Here is a 12,832-nt window from a genome sequence, read left to right on the forward strand (position 1 = left end):
CCGTTTTCTTCCACATCTCTCTGGTTTTGTTTTCTATTTTAATTGGGGCATTGGGGATCATTTTAGCTGAGCAGCCTATCATTTTCTTTATATCATTTTCACTTCTTTATATGTTTTCCCCTCTCCAATCAAAGTTTTAATCAAAGTACGCTGTTCTTCTGAATAATGTCTGGAACGACCCATTTTTCTCAGATTTTCAGAGAGAAATGCATGTACATGTGTTGGCTTCATCTTTAAATAAAGGCCACCTGATTGACATCTGTTTTTTCACAGAAGGAATGACAGAAGGAATGACCTCACTAATTGAACTCCACTCCATTATTATTTTGAACACACCCGTTTCAATTAATTATTCAATTACACAACCTCAGGAGCATGCATATCATGAATGTTGGGTGTGATGGTTTTCTATGACTCTGCTACACCTACTGGTAAATTATTTACCATGTAGTAATATAATTTCTACCAAAAACAGTGATTGATATGATTAGTCATGTTGGACTACTATTATTTGAAACACAACTCTCTCTCTCTCTCTCTCTCTCTCTCTATATATATATATATATTATTCCAAGTGTTGCTTGTTGCTTGTTGACATTTATTTTGAATTTGTCTTATTTTCTGTTAAGTTGCAGTGTACTCATTCATAGTTTTATTAAAGCGCCTCAGGAACTGCAGTGTCTCATTTATAGCTTTACAATGTAATATAACTGAATTTTAATTGAACCTAAATAAAAATTAATTGAACAGTTGTTCATCTATACAGTGCAGGCTATACAACTCTAGGTAGGAGGCTAGGCAGGACGCATGAACGAGCCGACAAAAGTTACGTTTATTAACACCAGACAACAGACAATGTAGCACATAGGCTAATACATGGTCAATCACCGACAACATACACTACTAAACAGTAAAGTTATATACACGCACAGTAACGACACAAAACAAGGAGCAGGCGTGAAACACGGGGAGGGCATGGCCATATGCATGAACACACACACACACACACACACACATCTGGGAGGAGGGGCCGTACCGTGAACATTTACACATCATTTTTTATTTCATTAAAGCCAAAAGCACTACCACTAAATAAATTACATGCAAAAAAGCTAACAATTCACAGTATTAAAATTACCTTTCAGCCGATTAACCCCTAATGAGGCATTTACAGTGATGAAACAAATAAAATACTTGATATTTAATGGCTACCATACATGTTTTTGTATGTTTGTTTTTTGTCCATTTGCTTGATTGCATTTGTGTGTGTGTGTGTGTGTGTGTGTGTGCTTAATTTGAATTTAATTTGATGCTGGCATATTCTGTATAATCTGCATTATCCATTGGAGTGGACGCTGGTTTGGTTTTCTGACTGTATACTAGAGTGGAGTAAGTGACATCATCCTGTAGGAATAACACATTAACAATTATTACATAACACACATGTTTACAAAACACACATTCAGTATGATGCACACCTGTTCTTTTGCTGTTTTGCATTTCACTTCTGGATTTACAATTGCATTTAGGACACTTGAATCTTCCTGTAGAAACACAGAAATGGGAAATTAGACAAACTTGTGTAAACACTAAAACACACTTTCACAAAAATACTGTATATAGGAGTCTATACATGCACACAAATGCACAATTGAAATGCACCAATAACCTTTATGCACCTGTGACCATCATGCAAAGAGCAACAACAATATCCTATATGTGGTGTGAAATCACTGGTACATGTCCAGAAGATGTCTCCGTTTTCATATGAATGCAGTGATAAGAGCTGTGCTCCATAAGGGCACAGGTGAAGTGAAACACAGGTAGAATTTAGTGGTAAATAATCCTTGTCCAAAGAAGGACAATATAACCCGCCTTAATACCTACAGGTCAGACGCTTTAACATCAGTAGTCATGAAATGCTTCGAGAAGCTGGTTCTGTCTTACGTCAAGTCTATCACTCCCACTTCCTTGGACTGATATAGTTTTACAGAGCAATCTGCACTATGCACAGTCACAATCAACACTATGTCTGTACTCATCTGGACCTTCTAGGATCCTATGACAGAGTCATGTTTGTAGACTTCAGCTCTGCTTTCAACACAACTGAGAGTGGAACCCTGTGTCTGTCAGGGTATTTTCAACTACCTGTCAGATAGAAAGTAGCTTGTGTGCCTGGAACCTTATCTGTCAGAGCCCCTATCCATCAGCACTGGGGTTCCTCAAGGCTGGACACTCTCAGTCCTCCTCTTCTGATGCTACACCAACAAGTGCATCTCCAGCTATCATCAAGCAAATGACCCTAACAGGACTCGTTAGCAACACTGACGGGACTGCTAGTGGAGTCAAGTGGCTCGTCTGGCTTTGTGGTGCACTGAAAACAACTTGGAGGTCAACATGCAAAAAGCAGTAGAGATGGATGATATATTTCTGAAATAAGACAACTGTCCATCTCCCTTTGTAACTCAGTACAGTAAGTGATGTGGAGTCTGAGCTTCCTACACACCACCATCTCCACTGATTTCAAACTAGAGATCACAACAGCCATCATCAAAAATGTTCATCAGTGTATCAAGAGCTGCTTTGTATCAGAAACTCAACATGGACCCCACACAACTAGGGAACCCCACACACTATCTGTATAAAACTGCTCAGGTATTTGGTACTGCTTCAACAAAACCTGAACTTCACAACCTGTGTTTCCCAAAGATGGTTTTCCTTATTAAAAAAAACAAACAAACAAACAAAAAGAAACATTAAAAAAGTGCTGTATGTGATATATGTGATCCTTTATTTTAACTATATTGTATTGTATCATCTGAACCCCCCTCAGTATTCAGATACAAAGTAGCACTCACCTGAACAGGTGAACAAAGCACAGCAGAACAATCCTGTAAACACACACACACACACACACACCATGGAAGATTTGACCTTGAAGGATGTGTGCCAGTAATGATGTGGAGGTTGTTTTTCTTATGTTACAGTGGATGGTATGTGAGCATTCACCTGTGTCTCCTGCTCTCTCTTCTCTTCTGTTTGCCCCTTTCTTAGCCTCGTTTGTCCATGTCTCTGGACTACATTAGAAAAACAGGCAATGTGACCCACAACTTGTATGCATGCATATGTGTGTGTGTGTGTGCGTGTGCGTGTGTGTGTGTGTGTGTGTGTGTGTATGTGTATGTGTACCTTTGTATCTCCAGCACAAGACCCCTACGAGACCCAGCAGCAGGAGGAGGACAGCTCCCACAGCAGTAGTCATGAGGATATATAATCGATCACCAGCAGGGTTTTGGACATCTGAAGGCAAACGTTATACAAATGTTATGTGTATTTGTGTGCGTGTTAGTGTTTGTGTTTTTACACAGCATGCATTTTAATTGCTTTTTAAGATATTAGGAGACCATGTTGATATGCAGTAAATACATGTTACCGTCAGTCAGAGTCTTTGCACTGTCAGTAGTGGAAGCATCAGCTGGAGCCTTTGCACTTGTTTTGACATCAAATCTTGATGTAAATTCTGTTGTTGAGATTCCTGGAGAGGGAGATGTGTTTGTTAGCATAAGATGGTGTACTGCTTTAGTACTACTTGTGTTTGCAAGTTTAGCTACAGTACTGACCCATTATAAATGTGTATAGGAACATTCAGGGTGGTTTACATTCGTGACACTAGTAGACATGTGATTGTGCCTGACTGGGGGGCAGGTGAACAAGCTCATCAGTGCATGTTTAAAAGTTGTTTAAATCTAATTATAATGAAGCCTTGACTTTCCAAGTAATGATGTTATATTAGAGTTAGCACTAATGAAATGGAATTATCCCTCTTGAGCATCGTGATACGGCCACAAAACAAATCAAACTATGTCAAAATAAAATTCCCAATGAAGTATTAAAAGTATTTAAAATATATATTTTACATTTGTTTTATATGTTGATCAAAAAGCTGTCAATTTAGGTATATAGCCTGTAATTAGACTTCTGTGGTTGGGAAATACAGTTTATTACTTTATTGACAGTGTCATAGTCAGGACACATGAAGAAAAATGCCATTTTCAGGTAAAATGTGTCTTTGGACAATTGGGAAAACATCTAGTACTAGGTAAGGAACCAAAAACAGATCACTTCTATCATTTTGGGTATAGCCTTTGTCAAACTAGTGTGACTGAGAAACAGTTTTATGCTGGTACTTTCTTAGGAGACATGATTTTGGACTCATGAAAGTGTATAAAAAAATAAAATTTTTAGGTAAAACATGTATTTGGACAACTGGGAGCACATCTTGTACAAGGTGATAAGTCAAAAACAGTGGATTTCTGTCATTTTGTGAAGTATTGTGAAGTAAAACATTTTACATCAAAATTGTATGTCCTGACTATGACAATATCAAAGTGCCAGTGCAAAGCAGTATTTCCCCAACCACAGTAGTTTGAGGTTTCAGTTCACACGGTTCCTACTTACTGTTTGTGGATGGTCATAGTTAGGACACATGACAATTTAATCAAAATGTCAATATGAGGTAAAATAGATAAAATAGTTCTTTGGACAACTGAACACATCTAGTACTAAGCAATGAATCAAAAACATGACATTTCTGTCACTTTGGGTGTATACGATGTAGTGTGGCTGGGAAATAATTTTACACTGGCAGTTTATTGATACTGTCATAGTCCACCTATGCACTTTAGAAATAACATGAAAGTCAAAATGAGGGTCAGTGACATTATGGATTGTTTCCAGAAGATTAAGTCATGATTTAAATCCCAGTCAAGTATTTTTAAAGTACAAGAGGAGTATTTGACCATCACTGAACTAAACGCTACTGGTAATGTGCAGATGACAGCACAACAACAAATATGACAGCAGAAAGTCTACAAGTAACTCAGACAACCAAGACTTTGCTAGTGTGGATACATAAGAAAACCTTAAAGCTGGATTTATCATTTGCAGTTGGATTTGGATCAAAAACAGTGTTTTACCTTTAATGGTGAGTCTGATGTCTTTATATTTCTGGTTTGTAAGATAACACCTGTAGTCTCCCTTATGCTCCTCAGTCAGGTGTGATATGAGTAGAGAGAGATTTCCTGGAGAGTGAGCAGTACCCAGCTGATCTCTGTTTCTGTACTGTTCACTCTCACTGGTGATCACATCCCATGTTTGTCTTCTTGTGTTGTATTTCTGCCAGGTAATATTCTCAGGTTTGGCGTGTGGTTCAGTACAGGAGCAGGGCAGCAGTACTGAGTCTCCTGTGTATGCAGTGATGTCGTCTGTCTTCTGATTCTCTGACAAACTGCAGCCTGCAGAAACACACGGGATAAAGGCCTTCACTATTAAACATGGCCGCACATGTACATGTAAAATGGTTATTATTACACATGACATACTCCGTTATTATTATTATATATGACATACTTAATTATTATTATATATCACATACTCCATTATTATTATTATATATGACATACTTAATTATTATTATATATCACATACTCCATTATTATTATATATGACATACTTAACTATTATATATGACATACTTAATTGCTCCAGGTCCAGTCACCTGATGGTACTGATGGTACCAGCCAACTGATGATGGTACTGGAAATCACTAAGAGATTTCCCAATAGATGTTGGTATGATGGATGCATGACCATCAAATTATAAGATGTAAATGTTTGATTATATTGATTATATATTGTCTCTCTCCCTCCCTCCTTCTCTCTCTCCCCCTCTGCCCACCCTCGCTCCCTCCCTCCCTCCTTCTCTCCTTCTCTCTCCATCCCTCATTCTCTCTCTATTTCTTCCTTTCTCTCTCTCTCCCTCCCTCCCTCTCTGCCTTCCTCCCCTCCCTCCTTTTCTCTCTCCTTCTTCCCCTCTCTCTCCCTCCCTCCTTCTCTCTCTCACTCCCTTTCTTTCTCTCCCCCTCTCTCTCCCTCTTTCTCTTTCTCCCCCTCTCTCTAGAGCAAATGAGAACAGTAGTAACTAAATAAGGAAACTAAACAAGTTGTGTGTAATATGGGTATATAACTGACTAGAACCTAAACAGGACAGAAGACAAGAGTCATTAACTACAGGCATGAAATACACATACAAACAGAAGATGTAACTAGAAACAGACAGAAGTAGAACTGCAGATCCTGCAGATCCTGCAATTTATTAAGAGAGGGGAAATCCAAAGGTGTAGTCAAAATTCTCTACACTGGTAGATTGAGGCTGAGTGAAGAACCAGCTATATTTTTCTATATATTTAGAGTGCTGACACCAGTTTCCTGTAAAGTATCCAATCTCTGCACTATACGTTTAGTAGATCAAACCCTATGTTAGGCTGGCTGAACCGCTGACAAAGCAGGATGTATTAAGACAGGAATTTTAGAAAGGTGGTTATGCATATTCTCATAACACATGCTAGACAATGCAGTAGAGTATTCTCATTCTCTTCAGAATATAAATTGTAATTACAGGCATAATTTGGAATCAGATACATTTTGTAGTTTTATGTGCATTAAACCTTTGCCTGCACCTCTGCCTTTGGTTGTAGGTAAGTGGGACAGGGGTAAATAATTACAGTAACAGAAGCTCCAAATATGTCACTTGTAATGTCAAGCTAACATCAACATTGACTAAATCAACTTTTATGACTGTTTGTTTATGCCCATTTGAAACTTGTCATAGCAAAGCCTTGCTTCTTATTTTAGAAGTTTTAAATCAAAAATCTAAAATAAGAACACATTAGTGATTTTGATCCAGCTGCTCCACCTACATTAATGATCTGCACACTGTGCAGTTTTCAGAACGATAATGTAATGCGGAGGCAGACAGGACTTGATGCACATGTGTAAACGAAAGTTCTTTATTTGCAAAACAGCTGGACACAACGGCAAAATTAACAAAATGGTGCAAACTAAACACTGACTAAATGGAACACCAAAAAGGGAGAAAAACGATACAGGAACTGTGCAGAAACAATAAAATTGTGATGGAACATTTGATACTAAGGCATCGAAGCTCGTATCACACAGTGTACCAAAGCTTGTATCAGTTACTATTACCACTAAAGTTAATATTACCATTAATATTACCACTAAAGTTACTAACAACACGTGACTAATGATGGTCGAAGCTTCAGACGTCACTGAAGCACAGGATGAGGGTGAGACTGTATCATAAGTTTGGCACTGTCCTATAACGTGGAAGCTTATCTCTTTACTAAAAAATTGGAAATGTGCTAATTATAGAAGTCAATAGTGAGAGTAAACGTTTCATAACGCCAACCTGTTGTTTTTACATAAAAGGGAAACAATGATTTTACACAAATTATTGCAGAATTTAATTACTAAACATCATTACTGATCATCAATTTTTTAATGGCATATGAAGGCGGTGGAGTGTTGTATTGTTTATAGTGCTGCGCAGTTTTGAATCTATAGCTGCTATCATTTCTGAAAAGCACCAGGTGTCGCTGTTTTGTCACCAGATTTCAATGCTCCAAAGCTTCGAATCCTTTAGCAGTACAATAAGGAAGAACCTCAAACGCTTCACAGGACTTCGTCTGCACATTACCAAGAAAGAAGATAAACAGTAAACACTAGAATAACGAGCAGGCTAATAACGTTACCAAACAACAATAAACTCACGGGAGGACGAGAGAGCGCACATTCAAAGACCCACAGCCAAGACGATAAAACAAGGGATATTTATATAAAGACTAACGAATGCAAACTAGACAAAGATGAAAACAGTGACAGGAAAACCAAACGAGGGGTCGGAACAGAAAAACCAAAACAAAGAAGCATGTGTGTTAAAAACCTGAGAAATTCTTACTTGAACTGCACAAGATATTTGTTAAAATTAAAGGAGTATTTGACCATCACTGAACTAAACGTTACTGGTAATGTGCACAGATGACAGCACAACAACAAATATGACAGCAGAAAGTCTACAAGTAACTCAGACAACCAAGACTTTGCTAGTGTGGATACATAAGAAAACCTTAAAGCTGGATTTATCATTTGCAGTTGGATTTGGATCAAAAACAGTGTTTTACCTTTAATAGTGAGTCTGATGTCTTTATAGTACTGGTTAAGATAACACCTGTAGTATCCCTTATCCTCTTCAGTCAGGTGTGATATGAGTAGAGAGAGATTTCCTGGAGAGTGAGCAGTACCCAGCTGAACTCTGTTTCTGTACTGTTCACTCTCACTGGTGATCACGTCCCATGAGTTTCTGTTTGTGTTGTGTTTCCTCCAGGTGAAACTCTCAGGTTTGGCATGTGGGTCAGTACAGGAGCAGGGCAGCAGTACTGAGTCTCCTGTGTATGCAGTGACGTCGTCTGTCTTCTGATTCTCTGCCAAACTGCAGCCTGCAGAAACACACGAGATAAAGGCCTTCACTATTAAACATGGCTGCACATGTACATGTAAAATGGTTATTATTATATATGGCATATTTCATTATTATATATGACATAATTATTATTAAATATGACATACTTAATTGTTATTATTATATATTATATACTAAATTGCTGCAGATCCAGTCTCCCAGAACCACAATAATGTTTTCTCACATAAATGTTAAAGAGAGGGGTTCAAGTTTCTTGCTCTGATATAACTGTAAGTCACTTTGCATAAGTGTCAGCTAAATGCCATAGAAATGTAGGTTTGATGAGCAACTAAGCAAGTTATGTTCCACCAATTTATATCATTCAGTGTATCTGTAAATCCAAGTACAGTAGCAGAGAAAATGAAACACTCACCTTCAGTAATATGAAGTACAAGTAGCAAATAAACACACACCTGCATTCTTACTGAATTCCACTACACACTACAGCAGAAACAACGCTACACATCTTAACAGAACTAGTTTACTGAGTGCTCTGACAGCTGTACACACTACAGAGCTTCAGTGCTTCTGTGGTTCAGTCTTCAGAACTACAGTTTACCTGTGAGAATCTCCACACTACTATGATCTGGAACTCTAGAACTCTCTCAGAAGAACTCCACTGAAAGGGACCACTCCATAATGTCCACACAGCAGAGAGGAAGTCTGATCACATGCAGAAAAACTTCTTCCTATTCTTCTCTCTTTCTCTTACATATGAGCACAAAAGTGTCTTCAGAGTGTCATCACGTCCTTCCTCTTTCTTCTCTCTCAGCACATGATGTACTACATAATCAAACTGCAAGTGCATGCAAAGAAATGCACCCATGTGTGATGTAGGCAGCACAGAGGACGTGAAAGGCGAAGTCGAACGAATATGTTCTTTATTTTCCATGGTCTTGTAACAAAGCAATGACGAGTCTAGGTAATCTCCTGGGTCGGAGCAGCGCTGCACCAACAGACGCTTGTGGTCCTGTCCGCTAATGCGCAGCGCTGTCCCTCCGAACCTGTAGGAATATAAATGGTGTGAGGTGATAATGAGCAGCAGGTGTCTCCCGTCAGAAGACAGGTGATTGCGAGGGGGGGAGGCAAGTGATACGGTCCTGTTCTAGAGGGGATGTGTCCCTCCCGGTAGGGGACCCGTCTACTGTGACAGAACCCCCGCCAAAGACCCCGCCTGGCCCCTGAAACGCGGCCGGCCCCTCCGACTCGGGGCGGGCTTCAGCGGGTGCAGCCTATGAAATGAGGTACTGGATGCCCCTCCCTCTCCTACAGGAGTCCAGCAGAACCCCTAATCTATATGCCGCGTCATCTTCCATCTCCGGGGTGGGGGAGGGTCTCCCGAGGAACCCTCCTCCTCGGCAAGGGGACCCTCCTTCACGGGCTTCAGCGCTGACAGATGAAAGGCCCAGGAAGCTCCCCGTCAGGCCAACCCTGTAGGTCACCTCGTTGACCCGGTCAGTAATGGATTACGGGCCCTCATACCTCGCTTTGAGCTTGCCTGTGGCACCAGCGCGGCCGTCCTTGGTTGAGAACCACACCTTCTGTCCAATAGTGTATTGCGGGGTCTTTCCCTGTTTTCTGTCCGCCTTCCTCTTGTAGGCAGCGATCGCCTTACTCGGTCTTCGGTGCGTCTCCTCCCAGGTCCGCTCTCCCCGCACCATCTCTCCACTGCCGGCTGGTCTGACACGGGGGCATTCCAGGGGTAGAGAGACAGCTGGTAGCCTAGCACGCACTCAAACGGGGTGAGACCAGTTCCCATGTGTTACAGAGAATTCTGTGCGTACTCCGCCCATGGGAGGTACGTACTCCACGTCCCTGGGTGGTGTTTTCTGTAGAGGCACAGGAACTTACCTAGTTCCTGGTTAACCCCATTCTACCTGCCCATTAGCCTGAGAGTGGTAGCTGGACATTAGGCTAACCGTGATGTTAAGCCTACCTAGCAGTTCCTTCCACACCTGCAATGTGAACTGAGGGCCTCGGTCCGAATCGATATCTTTAGGTAGGCCGAACTGTCTGAAGACCTGGCGGTCTCTAGCACGGTGGGCAGGGCTGCTAAAGGCACCAAACGAATCATTTTCGAGAATCTGTTAGCTATGCTCAGGATAGCGGTGTTGCCCTCTGAGACAGGTAAGTCCGTTACAAAACCCACCGCCAGGTGGGACCACGGTCGGTGGGGAGTAGCCAGGGGTAGAAGCTTACCTGCCGGAGGTACCCGGGGTGTTTTGCTGCGCAAAACCTGCGCTCCTCCCCCTAAGGCGAAGAGCCTCAGAGCGCATGCGCCTACGCCTACGCCTTGTGGAGGCAAAAAGGCAGCACCACCAGTGCCTACACCGGAACCCGGCAACACGACTGATGCGCTTCCCGACAGCATGCGCCAAAACCAGGACAGCCGCCGCTACCCAAGCCGGCGAAGAACAATCCCCCCCCCCCCCCCCCCCCGCCAGGCAGGTCGGTCTCCAACCCAGCCGACGACTGGGGGACTGGCTGGGGTTCCTTTCCCCTTTTCTGGACTGTTGAATATGTGCCTGTCCCCGTCACCGTGCCTGTCCCTGTTACGCTGAATGTACCGGTCACTTTGTTCCCCTTTGTGTCTGTGCCCATCCCCGTCGTCCTGGTCCCGGTCCTTCTCCCTGCTATCCTTGCGCTGGCCCGTGGCGGGTTGTCCAGTCCTTTTGCCTCACCGTTTAGCATTGGTCTCGGTGTCGCAGTCCGATAGGCCCCTCCTCCCTCTGTCGGTGTGTGAAACCGTAGCCTGCGTGCTTCGTCTAAGTGTTAAGTCTATGAATAAATGTCTGTTTCAACGTGCCTCGTCCCTGCATCCTGCTTAAGCCTCCGAACGTCACAAGCTTCAGCGTGGCTCAGTCTTCCGAACTAAAGAATACCTGTAAGAATCAACACACAACTATGGTCTGGAACTCTAGAACTCTCTAAAACTCTGAACAGAACTGTAGAGGGGAATTGTGTTCAAGCGCAAAACTGATTCTTTCTCCACTACTCTTTCTCTCTCACATACAGACTAAATATAACAGTGAAACTGTCTTTCTAGTGTCATCACTTCCTCCTGAGCTGCCAGTGTTCAGTCCCCATCCTCAGTAAAGTGATCCTGCAGTAAGAAGTAGTGCTACACAGTGATCCCCCTCAGCACTGTTTGGTCACATCATTTCACTCCTGCACTTAGTGATCAGAGGACCAAACTGAATGTGTAGCTTAGCAAATATTAGACAGATCAGACAGGAAGAGCACTAGACTACATGCTGATCAAAATATTGATCATTTAATCAGGTAGACAACAGCATTTTCTAGTAATGTTCATGAAGTAAAGTTGAAATACAGTTGAAAGTTGAAATGCAGCAGTCTGTTAGCATGCGATAATCTCTCATACTATTGGGAAAATCTTCTTAAGCGAACCTGTGATAAACTAATACTCAGGTGTGATTATGAGTTTAATTACTTGTAGGATTGCACCAGCCATAGCTTTATTTGGCTCCAAACCCACAATGCCACACTAGTCAGCTTTACTAACAAACTGTTATGCAGGAGGAGGACTAAGTAGTTTTTCAGAAGGACATTGACTCAGAACAGAGGCAGAGTGGGAGGAACCAAGGCCTGTAGTGTGACAATGCTTGTATGGAATATCACACACATCCTCTCCAAGGTGCTTAAGTTTGATGCTGTTCATATACTCATTAACATAAATCAAATCTGATATTTCCCTTTGGAGAGGAAACTGTGGCAGTAGGTTTCACTTTCGATTGGTTTTGCCCATCCCTGTCTGCCTGTCTCTGTATTTGTCTCCCTGTCTGCTTGTATTATTGATCTTGTTGCCTGTTTTTGCAGCACTTCATAGATTGGCCTAAATAAACCAACTCTGTGCATGCACTTTACGGACTTTCCTTCCTGTATGTTACCATGTGTGAGTATCTCTCCTGGGTTGAGTGTGGTTCTCTGATCTAATACGTCCATCCAACATTAGTGCTTTAGTCAGAAACTGACTACTGATGAAGTACAAGAAGACAGCCAATACAAATTACACACGGCAACAAGTATCTAACTGTTCACCTACCAGGTGTTTATAAGTGGTGCTGCTAAGAACATGTCTGAGTAAACAATAAAAAACCAGAAAAGACCAGTGCATCATCTGTATTAAACAGCAACAACTCAAAGTGAATGGAGCATCTATGTAGTGCTGACTGTCTCTGATTACTAGTGTGTTCATTACCATAGCATAAGCAATGTAGCCACAAACAATTTAAGTCAAACTCTTGGTCTTTTAGTTTGGACAACCCCCCCCCCCCCCCCCACACACACACACACAAACACACACACATACACACACACACACACACACACACACACACACACACACGCTGCTACTGCTCTCTCTCTCTCACAAACACACGGGCACACACACACACATACATACACATACACACACACGCACGCACACACACAT

General features: G+C 41.7%; 1 protein-coding gene across 1 annotated transcript; it reads right to left on the minus strand.

Moving 5' to 3' along the window:
• Positions 1-815: 815 nt before the first annotated feature.
• On the minus strand, positions 816-10,809 carry LOC145648251 (uncharacterized). Its single transcript, XM_081695506.1, has 9 exons — positions 8,753-10,809; positions 8,042-8,356; positions 4,977-5,294; positions 3,434-3,535; positions 3,190-3,300; positions 3,010-3,077; positions 2,859-2,891; positions 1,479-1,544; positions 816-1,404 (listed from the first exon to the last, which is right to left on the minus strand). The coding sequence occupies exons 1-9, from the start codon at positions 8,796-8,798 to the stop codon at positions 1,291-1,293; spliced, it is 1,173 nt and encodes a 390-aa protein (XP_081551632.1). The 5' UTR covers positions 8,799-10,809; the 3' UTR covers positions 816-1,290.
• Positions 10,810-12,832: the final 2,023 nt, after the last annotated feature.

Source organism: Electrophorus electricus, chromosome 2 (genome assembly GCF_041902795.1).
Source record: "Electrophorus electricus isolate QZ-2024a chromosome 2, ASM4190279v1, whole genome shotgun sequence".
NCBI classification, from domain to species: Eukaryota; Metazoa; Chordata; class Actinopteri; order Gymnotiformes; family Gymnotidae; genus Electrophorus; species Electrophorus electricus.

Coding starts and splice junctions, on each gene's coding strand:
- LOC145648251 (XM_081695506.1), bottom strand. CDS start 8,798: ATGCAGGTGTGTGTTTATTTGCTACTTGTACTTCATATTACTGAAG. Junction 8,357..8,752: donor TGTACTTCATATTACTGAAG/GTGAGTGTTTCA, acceptor GTGTTTCTGCAG/GCTGCAGTTTGGCAGAGAAT. Junction 3,536..4,976: donor CATCAGACTCACCATTAAAG/GTAAAACACTGT, acceptor CTCCCTCTCCAG/GAATCTCAACAACAGAATTT.